Below are 12,017 nucleotides of genomic sequence, written 5' to 3' on the forward strand. Positions count from 1 at the left end.
ATACAAACAAATGGAAGAACATTCCATGCTCATGGGTTGGAAGAATCAATATCGTGAAAATGGCCATACTGCCCAAGGTAATTTATAGATTCAATGCCATCCCCATCAAGCTACCAATGACTTTCTTCACAGAATTGGAAAAAACTACTTTAAAGTTCATATGGAACCAAAAAAGAGCCCGCATCGCCAAGTCAATCCTAAGCCAAAAGAACAAAGCTGGAGGCATCACGCTACCTGACTTTAAACTATACTACAAGGCTACAGTAACCAAAACAGCATGGTACTGGTACCACAACAGAGACATAGATCAATGGAACAGAACAGAGCCCTCAGAAATGATGCCGCATATCTACAACTATCTGATCTTTGACAAACCTGACAAAAACAAGAAATGGGGAAAGGATTCCCTATTTAATAAATGGTGCTGGGAAAACTGGCTACCATATGTAGAAAGCTGCAACTGGATCCCTTCCTTACACCTTACACAAAAATTAATTCAAGATGGATTAAAGACTTATATGTTAGACCTAAAACCATTAAAATCCTACAAGAAAACCTAGGCAATACCATTCAGGACATAGGCATGGGCAAGGACTTCATGTCTAAAACACCAAAAGCAATGGCAACAAAAGGCAAAATTGACAAATGGGATCTCATTAAACTAAAGAGCTTCTGCACAGCAAAAGAAACTACCATCAGAGTGAACAGGCAACCTACAGAATGGGAGAAAATTTTTGCAACCTACTCATCTGACAAAGGGCTAATATCCAGAATCTACAATGAACTCAAACAAATGTACAAGAAAAAAACAAACAACTCCATCAAAAAGTGGGCGAAGGACATGAACAGACACTTCTCAAAAGAAGACATTTATGCAGCCAAAAAACACATGAAGAAATGCTCATCATCACTGGCCGTCAGAGAAATGCAAATCAAAACCACAGTGAGATACCATCTCACACCAGTTAGAATGGCCATCATTAAAAAATCAGGAAACAACAGGTGCTGGAGAGGATGTGGAGAAATAGGAACACTTTTACACTGTTGGTGGGACTGTAAACTAGTTCAACCATTGTGGAAGTCAGTGTGGCGATTCCTCAGGGATCTAGAACTAGAAATACCATTTGACCCAGCCATCCCATTACTGGGTATATACCCAACGGACTATAAATCATGCTGCTATAAAGACACATGCACACGTATGTTTATTGCGGCACTATTCACAATAGCAAAGAGTTGGAACCAACCCAAATGTCCAACAACAATAGACTGGATTAAGAAAATGTGGCACATATACACCATGGAATACTATGCAGCCATAAAAAATGATGAGTTCGTGTCCTTTGTAGGGACATGGATGAAACTGGAAAACATCATTCTCAGTAAACTATCGCAAGGACAAAAAACCAAACACCGCATGTTCTCACTCATAGGTGGGAATTGAACAATGAGAACTCATGGACACAGGAAGGGGAACATCACACTCCGGGGACTGTTGTGGGGTGGGGGGAGGGGGGAGGGACAGCATTAGGAGATACACCTAATGCTAAATGACGAGTTAATGGGTGCAGGAAATCAACATGGCACATGGATACATATGTAACAAACCTGAACATTGTGCACATGTACCCTAAAACCCTAAAGTATAATAAAAAAAAAAAAAAAGAAACATACACATTAAAAAAAAAAAAAAAAGAAGACTGCTTGAGCCCAGGAGTTCAAGACCCGCCTGGGCAACATAGTGAGTCCCCGTCTCAATATTCATAAATATCAGTAAACACTCATATAAAATAAAAAGCTGAAGTTTTTTAGGGTTAAGGGAGATATAATGGTCTAAAAATGGCAACAGGATAAAGTTCCATTTTCTGGGACTGTGGTACTTCTTCTCCACATGTTCAAAATAACTTTTCACCAAACACAATAAACACATTTTAACTGTTTAAGAACAACTAGAGTAAAAAAAAAATTTCCAGCAATAAGTCCCCAGTACCAGGTGTCTTAGGAAGGTGGTTATGGCCCTGTGTTTTGAAGACTCCTCATATGCTGTGATGTGGCATCTTCGCAAGCACTAACCAGCTGCTACCTGGAGGCACATTTTTAGTGCTCATTGGCAACAAGACCAGCTTTCATGTACACATTGAATATTTTTTATTGTGTCTTCATAGTAAAATGGGAACTTTAGAATAGTGACAGACTTATTGATATTATCTACATTGTAATGGGCTAAAAGAAGTATCTCGGAGCCTAAAAAAAAAATCAAATTAATGATCACTAAAGTTTCAAAAGATCAGAACACGCAAGTAGATGCCTAAAAATGAAGATTCGAGGACTTGAAAAGCTAAGTCCTATAAAAGGGAACTGGAGGTTTTCAAAAACGACTAAAATGACACGAAAGAGAGATTAACCAGCAGGCAGAGAGCTGGCAAAGTGTGTTCATGAATTATACACCGTACCAGAAGTTCTAGCAAGAGAAAAGCATAGGATTAATAATTAACTAGCAGAGTAATAATGGGCTTGTATGTTCTGCTTTTTCTTAGTGAAAGAAATAGGCCTACTTACTCTTTCTGCTCATTGCTTGTCTCCTTGTACTTATGGAAAGGAAAGTTTATAAGCCAAATCCTTTTTATAACTGTGAATCATTTATTCCCAAAGCCTATTCAGGCTTCCTCTCATACCCCCATTTGGACCTTTCTGAAAATACTCCAAGGCTCCTGCTGGTGACTGGTACTACACAAAGAGCTGTGTTACCTTGCCACCAATATTTGAAGCCCTTCTCCACAGTATTTTACCTGTCACCATTATTATCTTCATCTCCAATCAGCGTTTGTGGGAAAAGTGCACATTTAGCACTGCCCTTTGTACTAAATAATGTGCTGTTTGTGCTCCAGAGTTTAAAGTCCAGGAAAGATAAACTGATGCCTTTTCCCACCTCTCAGTTCCAGCACTGAGCACTTTCCTGAAGCACAAAACGGGACTCCTTTAAATCTTTATGGGATAAATAAATCAAGACATGTGCAGGACACACTGAGAGTAAAACAGAAATTTTACATGAAGGAAGGAGCATTAATACATTTACATCATGTGTTAGTAAGATCATGGAAAAGTTCTGGGAAATGCAGAGTTTTGCTGCGGCAAAGTATGAAAAACAGACAAACAAACAAACAAGCAAACAAAAAACCAGGGATAAATATTCCCAAGAGGAGAGGGAGGAGATAATAAGATCTCTTACTTCTTATAGAGAAGGAAACTAAAGGTTTAGTATTTACAGTACAGTCACGCAACACGTAACAACATTTTGATCAATGATGGATCACATGTATGACGGCGGTTTCATAAGATTATAATATCATATTTTACTGTACTATTTCTGTGTTTAGATGTGTTCAGATTCACAAATACTTACCATTGTGCTCTAATTGCCAACAGTATTCAGTACAGTCACATGCTGTACAGATTCGTTGCCTAGGAGTGATAGGCTACCCATATAGCCCAGGTGTGTAGTAGGCTAGACCATATAGGGTTGTGTAAGTATACTCCATGATGTTTGCACAATGGCAAAATCACCTAATGACACATTTCTCTGGACATGTCTCCATCATTAAGCCACACGTGACTGCACATCTGTTTTCTATCATCACTTTTCTTTTTAAAATGAGCTGTAATATTTATTTATGATTTCATTGTGGAAAGATTTGCAAAGCACAAAAGAGTAAGAGGAATATTAGAAATCCAGTAATTCAACCACTCAAAGCTAAGACTGTTAATATTATTTAGTGTATTTCCTTATGATTTTTTGGCAAACATATATAATAGAGATTAGTATAATAAACTCCCCTGTATCCATCTTCTAGCATCAATAATTTTCAACTCATAGCCAAAACTTGTTTCATCTCTACTCTCATTCACATCTTTTTTCCTTCTTGTTGTATAATTTTGAAGCAATCGCAAATATCATATTATAATAAACATCAAATATTTTAACACATATCCCTAAGATTGTCATGCATTTTAATGTATTATGTTTATATGGCATGTACAAAATCTCATATACTTATTTTCATCTATTTCTGATTCCAAAAGAAAGTTATTTTTAATTGAAAATTTTAAAAATTTTTTTTCGTGGTTTTTTTAACCTCTTGTTACTATCATTACTGGCACCCAAAAAATGACTTGGGAAGGCAAGATAACCACTTTGGAGATCCAATGCTTAAGCTATTGTCTCTCTCTCTGAGCACCTCTCCTGAAATGAGATAATGCATATTAAGGGCTTTGTACAGTGCCTGCGCAAGTAGGAGCTACTCAATTTGATAAGATTAATACTGTCAAAAACACCTAACCCTTATTCAGGACCTACAAGTCAGCATTGTACTAAGCACTTTACACGTAGTATTGCAGGTAAGTGTCCCAGCACCTCTGCAAGTGAATAATGATATTATTCCCATTTCATAGAGGAGGACATTGAGGCTGGAAAGTTTAAGTCACCTATCTAAAATCACAGAGATAGTAGATGGCTGACATGGTATTTTAATACTATCTTGTCTAACTCCAGAGCCCATGCTCTTAACCTTGATGCAAATTTTATACAATACAAGTATTCTATAAGGAACCTAATGAATTACACAGAATCACAGAATTGATAGATTGTCACGATATTATCTAATAGAGGCCATACCTCTATCCAAAATTTATCAGAAATACTCAATTTGGAGTGAAATTAGGGTGAATACATTAGGACACTAAACTACTAAGTAATCAAATTCTCCTTGTAGCTGGGTCAAGGTATATTTTTGTCTTATTTTATTCCTTGAAGACATCTGTAAATTGTATCACAGTATATCTTACTATAGTAACCTTACCGAAGTCCAACCCAAATTTTTACTGTATCAGTAAATTTTCTTTGATATATGATCAACATCAATTTGAACAGTCTCTATGAAAGCATTTTCAGGAGAAAGTTCTAAATTCTGACCTCTCTTTTTCTCTCAGTCTCTGTAATATCATACAGATTTGTTCCAAGCACCATCAGAGGAATCTCCAGGAATTTTCTGACACTGTTCAATGGATTTGGCTGTTTCACAGGGGCACTGCTGGTGGAGTTGGTGTATCTCATCTCAGAAGGTAAAAATAGGTTCGTGGCATGCTTATATACATTGAGTTGATGACTAGGGAACGGGGAGATCAAACCTTAAGAGAGGGGCTTTGCCAGTGCAGTCTTTTTTTTTAATTGATCCACTTTTGCAATTAAGATAGAATTAAGATAGGAAATACACTCTTGCTGTATTCATTAATTTCTGGGAATTGTTTTTCTTTTGATAGGAGGAGGTAATTACAGAATGTCATGCTGTCCTTAGTGTATTTTAAAACAAACTGGTCATTATATTCTTCTTAGATCTTTCAATGAGGCCATATGCAGTAATGCCTCACAGCTGGCATAGACAGTCCTCAGAAAAAGTAAGACCTGTGTAAATATAGGGGATAGGGTACCTGAATGATCTTTTTTTTGGTCATGATTTGCCACAATTCTTGTCTATGCAATCCAAGAGAAATTGTGAATTGAATAATAAATATTTTAAAATTTTCCCAGTAGAGATTTTGGTCAGGAGAAACAACTAATCTGAAAAATTCAAATATTATTTGAAATATTAAAGTACCTACTAAAGCAAATATTAGATTAAAGCAAATTTTAAATAACTACTCTTTGGTTGCACGTGTTGGTAAAAACAACAGCCAGACAGGATGACAATATTTAAATCCGGACTTTTGAAATATTGTTCTAAAATGTTGATATATATTTAATCTAATTTCAATGCACTTTTGCTTATTTTATGGAAATGATCACAAGTGTGTTCTCTACTTTCAAAAATACTTATTGTTGTGCACTGAAAATGATGTAAAGAAAGTGTTAGTTTCTATTCTGTTATAACAGACAAATTTAATGTACCTGCTTTCAAACTATGGAAAAAAATCAACTTCTATGAATGAGACACTCCTTTTAATACTAAACCTCCACTCAAAAAATATTTATCAAGGACCCATTCTGTTCCAGGCACCATATTTGGCACTGGTGATACCAAGGCAAGCAAAATAAACACTTGCAAGCCCTCAGGAAATTTCCAGGGGTACAAGGAAGCAATGAAATTAAAAGTGAAAAAGCCAATGATAGATACAGTAGCAGAGTTCTTGGGAAGAAACCTACTAATCCTTAATTGATGACTGACAAGGTCAAACTCTGCCCTTTCCTTAGTTATCTGAGAAAATTAAGCTGAAGTGTGTGTTGAATATTTACTATGTACTAGGCCATGTGCTACATGGAATTGTGTGAGATGTGGTCCAGTTCTCAAAGAACTCAAATTCAAACTGTGATAGCTAACTGTGTGAATGGCAGCAAGTTGCTGACTTCTCTAGTGCTCAGATTCTTCGTACATAAGCTAGAGACAAAGCACTGGCATTAAGGTTTTGTAAGATAACCTTGAAAAGTCTTACCTATACTCACACCTGAAACATTTTCAGTGTTGAACGTGTTTCCTTTCTTTGCATTACTCAGTGAAGATATTTCCAAAAATTTACTAAAATAAAATTTCTAGAATCAAATCACATTTGACATATACATGAAGAACTGCAAAGTCAAATATTACTACCAGTTTATCTTTTATATAAATCTAAATGTTTCATATGCATGCTTAAGCAACTTACCCAGAGTTAGACCAAATAACCTTGGCTAAGTTCTCCCCAAGACTATCCTCACTTTATTTTTTTTATTTATTTTTTTTTGAGAAAGAGTCTCACTCTGTCACCCAGGCTGGAATGCAGTGGCATGATCTCGGCCCACTGCAACCTCCGCCCCCCAGGTTCAAGCAATTCTCCTGCCTCAGCCTCCCAAGTAGCTGGGACTACAGGCACACACCACCACACCCAGCTAATTTTTGTATTTTTAGTAGAGATGAGATTTCACCATATTAGCCAGGATGGTCTCGATCTCTTGACCTCGTGATCTGCCTGCCTCAGCCTCCCAAAGTGCTGGGATTACAGGCAGGAGCCACTGCACCCGGCCAAGACTACCCTCACTGTAGATACGAGCCACAAGTTTGGAGATTCCTAGGGCTGTCATCACCTCTGACAAGCTGCCTATAAATGTGGGGATCCCCACAGACTCCCTCAGGTATGATAATTTGCTAGAATAATTCACAGAACTTAGAAAAGTACAATACTTATAATTACTGTTTATTACGGCAAAAGAATACAAATCAGAATGAGCTAAAGGGAGAGGCACATGGAACAAGGTCTGGGAGGGTTCCAAAAGTGGAGCTTCTTTCATCCCCAGGTATGTGCTAACCACATCAATATAAGAATAATGCCAACCAGGTGAGCTCACCTGAGCTTCAGTGCCCAGTGTTTCTATTGAGACTTTATCACATAGGCATCATTGATTGAATCATTGTGAGCTCAATCTCCATCCTCCTTCTGCTCCCCAGAAATTGGGCTGGTATATGTGGCTCAAAGCTTGAAGTCTGATCATGTGGTTGGTCTTCCTGGCTGCCCACTCTCCATTCCGGGTCATCTGATTAGCATAAATTATCTATGGGCCCCTCTCCATTCTGAGTTGCCTCATTAGCATAAACTATCAGGTGGGGACTGAGGGTCCCACCATGAATAACAGACATTCCAACCACTCAAGAAGTTGAAAGGATTTAGATTACCACCCAGGAATCAGTCCAGGCAAATTTTTTAATCACACACTATTCTTACAAAAGCATTTCACTGAAAATCTAAATTTTTATTGGGAATCTATATAGTATAGTAGGAACTTTTGCCTGCATTATTGCGTTTATTACAACAACCTTATATTATTATTCTAATTTTTTTAATGTAACGATTAAGGCAGAAAAAATAAAGTCAAGTTCTCTAGTCATCACAACTGGTAGCTGACAGAGATCTAATCCTCTTAGCATTCTGAAACCAGTTCCAACATTGATTTCAATACACCAAGCAACTTGTAGAAATCCCCAGATGTAAGGGTTTTTAAAGACATTTGTTACTTTTGCAATATAACCTCTTTGGATAGAGGTCTGTATAATACTGATAATATTCTAGATACAGTACAAAGGTAGAGAAACAAAAGTTTATGTAATTCTGGCACAATTTGGTGTGCATCAAAGGAAATTTACCAAGGACACATGGTGAGGACATCTTAGCAAGATGGGTTGTGGGGTGCGGCACTTTCTAAACTGTGCTCAAGAGAACACCATTTAAATTACCACTAATCAATTTAAGCTACATTTTCTTTTAAGTGTATTCTTTCCAGTTTATAATAATACTGTGTTATATCAAATTATAATCCCAATAAATTACAATCATAGAGTTGAATGTTGCCTTAGATCTCAACTAGTCTAACATTGTACAAAAAATACAAGATATAGTAGCATAATCTAGTGCCCAGAAAAATTATCTACTTTGAGATATAACCTGAGTGTGCCCATCTATTGATCACTATGTTCTACAGAGTAAGTCCGATTCTCCATTCACATAGCAGCTCTTCAAACATTTGATAAATACTTACAGAAATAATATGGTATAGTGGTTAAGAGAATAGGTTCTGGAGTCAGACCACCTGAATTTGAATCCAGGTAGTCTAGCTATGTGTTCTCAGTTTCTATTTCAGTAATGATAATAAATAATTCATTATGTTGTTCTGAAGATTAAGCAATTAATATGCATAGTAAGTGTTCAATAAAGATGGCAGTCATGACCCCTTCTATTTTATAGACAAACCACTCCAGTCTTTTCATATTGCATGATTCCTTGATTTTTCTCTATCAAGGCCCCTCCATCCACTAAACAAACAGCAACTTGTCAGTATCTTTCTTAAAATATGACTTCCAAAATCAAACACAATATGGGTACAACCAGGGTACAAAATGGGTACAATCAGGATAAGTATGTTACTTTTATCAATCTGGACTCTCTCTCTCTGAATGCCCACAGAGATTTTGTTGACTTTCTCACAGTTAAATCCTGCTTATGGTCAATAAAAATTTGAAACATTTTTTAATTTTCAGGAGTTGCTTTCAGCTCAGTTCTACTCATCACAGTTCTTTTTTCTAATTAGATGCAGCACTTTATTTTTATCTTTAATAAATGTCAACCCATCATCCTAAGTAATAGACATTTTTGAAAATTGATTCTGTGTCATCCAGGGAATTACTAATCTTTACTTCTTTACTTGCTTTGTGTCATCTGCAAATTTGGTAAGCAAGTTCCTAGACTTCTTCCAGGTAATTGATAAAATTTTTGAATTGGACATGACCAAAAAAGAGTCTTACAGAAAATTCCTAGACCTCCTTGCAAGTTAATGACAATCCATTAATCCTCTCCTTTTGAATATAATCAGTTCCCAATTCACCTAATTACTATCATTCAGCCCACATACTTCTCCATCATTCACTAAATGACATCACAGGAGACTTTTCATATGTTTTTCTGGAAATAGGATAAGTCTCTTTGTGACAATCCCTTTAGCCATCAGAATAGTATTCCTCAATGAAAGAAACGAGGTTCATTTAGATGATTTGGTTAGAGTAATCCTATACTGGTATAATAAATAAAGGCCCTAAAAGAGAGTGACCATAAGCATGGCTTTGGGTAGGTCAGTATCCCTCTAAAACTGGTTTTTCTTAATAAAAAACAGAAATTGTACTTCACTTTTCTCAGACAGGATGAGAGAATAAAACCAAATAAGATATTCGAAAATTTTCTATGCCAGAGATTATTTTTAAATATAAAATTGCCATACGTTATAATGGTTCATTTGGCCAAAAACAAGATCAGTCCACTCAAACAATCAGACAAATTTTTTTGACATAAGTGACCATAATGAAACAAACACTATAATTATACATTTAGGCACCCTACATCCTTCAGCATTTCATTTAGTATATAGGATATTTTCAACCTTTAAGGATTCATGTCAGCTGAGCATGTGTGCATGTGAGTGTGTGAGAGTGTTAGTATACCCGATTGGAAAAGAAGATCAGCTATCACAGTCTTCCAGTCTCCAAGCTGCATTAGTCATTTTTAGCACCATAATGGAGAATGGTGTGAATGCGGTAAATTCAAAAGATTTCTCAAAACTTGACTGTGCAGACAGATAACTGTTAGAGTGACATTTTCAGTACAAGTGAGAAAACTGATCCTTCTGGGATCTCTAACTCTGAGTGCTTTAAAGGAGAAGATACAAGTCTAAACTCATCCTCCTACACTAATCATTTCAGGAATAGTTTATCTAAAAGTAGCAATGCTAATATAAGGGAATGAAGAAGTCAGTCAGACTGCTTATTTCAACTCTATCCCATTAGCAGCAAGATCAATTTCCTCACACTAACGAATTCGAACTTAAACCTTTTCATAAAAATAACAAAACAGAATTCAGTAAAAAATGACATCTTAGTTATAGACATGCAGGTGATTGAAAGATCCGAAGCAAAATATTTAAGAAAAAAAGGGATAACTGGGCAGAATCAAGAGGTCAAATGGTATATCTTCTTGTCCCTACAAGTTCCTTCTCCTCAAAATTCGGGAAAGGGGCAAAGAATGTAGCTGTTTGATTTCCATCAAGATTATTTTAAATTAAAAATGAGATCTCCTAAAAGACTCATTTTAATATCTATGATTATTGAGGCCACTGACAGTTATGTCAGCATGAATCACTGAGTCACTCTTGAAACAGGAATTTGCAGTTGCAGTAAATTTGAAGAAAATATTTATGCATCTGGAAAAGTATTCCAACTGCATTTCATGGGCTCATGCCTATTATCTAAGAGATATGCTTCTTCAAATTCAGATCTATGCCTCGGGTCCAACTTCATATGGGATTTGGGCTTACAGATTTTTAGATTCAGAGGGGAAAATAAGTGGCCTACTGCCATAATTCACCCTTAGTCAGGCCCATACTCTACTTGTCAACTGGTTTAGTGCCTTTGTTCCTGCGGCTAAGTCAGCAGGGCCCCAAAAACTCCCATAGGCAAACCCTGCTCATGGTCCTTAGTCAGAATTAGATGCAAAGCCTCCCTCAAACAATGGTTTTATGTATTTCAGATACAATTTATTCTATATCATTAACCGTTTACTCCACAGTTAATGCTGCACAGAGGACTTTGAGTTTATAACAGCATCAAGAAAGAGCCAGCTTCAGACTGCGGAAAGCAACAGTCCATTGCTATTGGCTCACGAGAGATAGAAAAGGCAGACATTTGAGTCAGATGAACCTGAATTCAAACTCAACTCAACTCTCAATGAGCTCCTAGATCTTGAGCTCATTACTTAACCATACTGAGTCCCAGTTTCTCCTTTTCTAAAATGGAGTCTGTTTCTCTTTCTAGTCTTCACTAGTAACTTATCTTTCAAGCTTTTATGAGGACTAGAAGAAATAGATAAAAATCACCAGCTAAATGTAGGTGCACAAAAAATAATGATTTTGCTGTTATCTTAATTTGAGTGGGACCTCAGCATCTTTCAGGTTGACTAGATGTATTATAGATACGATGTTTCGGTATGGCACTTAATTCTCCAGAAAAGAATAGATTCCATATTTGCAGAGTTCAGTTGTCCTGTTCAGCTTCAATTCCAGGTGGAGATTAGGAGAAGATGAAATTAGAAAGTGCTCTGAGATTCTTCTTGGCCTCATGAACCCATGTAATTAATGAAGCCTCCTATGCATGGCAAATTTATAAGTCTAGGTAGAGTTAGACACACATACACATGCATACGAGGAGTACCTGGAAATGGTATTGAAGCTGAAACTAGAAAGATGAGTGCAATTTAGCTTGGTAAGCCTCGGAATGAGGTTTTTCTGGTAGAGAGCACATATATCAAGGCCCACAAACAAAGAATTGGTAGGTGCATAAGAGGAACCCAGAGAAGGCCAGTAAGATGAAAATATTCAAAAAAGGAGGAAATGGCATGAAGTCACATTGGAGAGTTAGATAGGGGCAAAATCACGTGGGATCTTTGAATACAGGGAT

The 12,017-nt window shown here is 36.7% G+C and overlaps 1 protein-coding gene across 1 annotated transcript in view; it reads left to right on the top strand.

The window, feature by feature from the left end:
• Positions 1-12,017, top strand: part of SLC15A5 (solute carrier family 15 member 5) — a 91,287-nt gene that overhangs the window by 59,145 nt on the left and 20,125 nt on the right. Inside the window, 1 exon segment of the mRNA XM_003265554.4 lies at positions 4,987-5,118. Within this exon segment, the coding sequence (XP_003265602.3) occupies positions 4,987-5,118 (132 nt within the window).

Source organism: Nomascus leucogenys, chromosome 23 (assembly GCF_006542625.1).
Source record: "Nomascus leucogenys isolate Asia chromosome 23, Asia_NLE_v1, whole genome shotgun sequence".
Classification (NCBI taxonomy): domain Eukaryota; kingdom Metazoa; phylum Chordata; class Mammalia; order Primates; family Hylobatidae; genus Nomascus; species Nomascus leucogenys.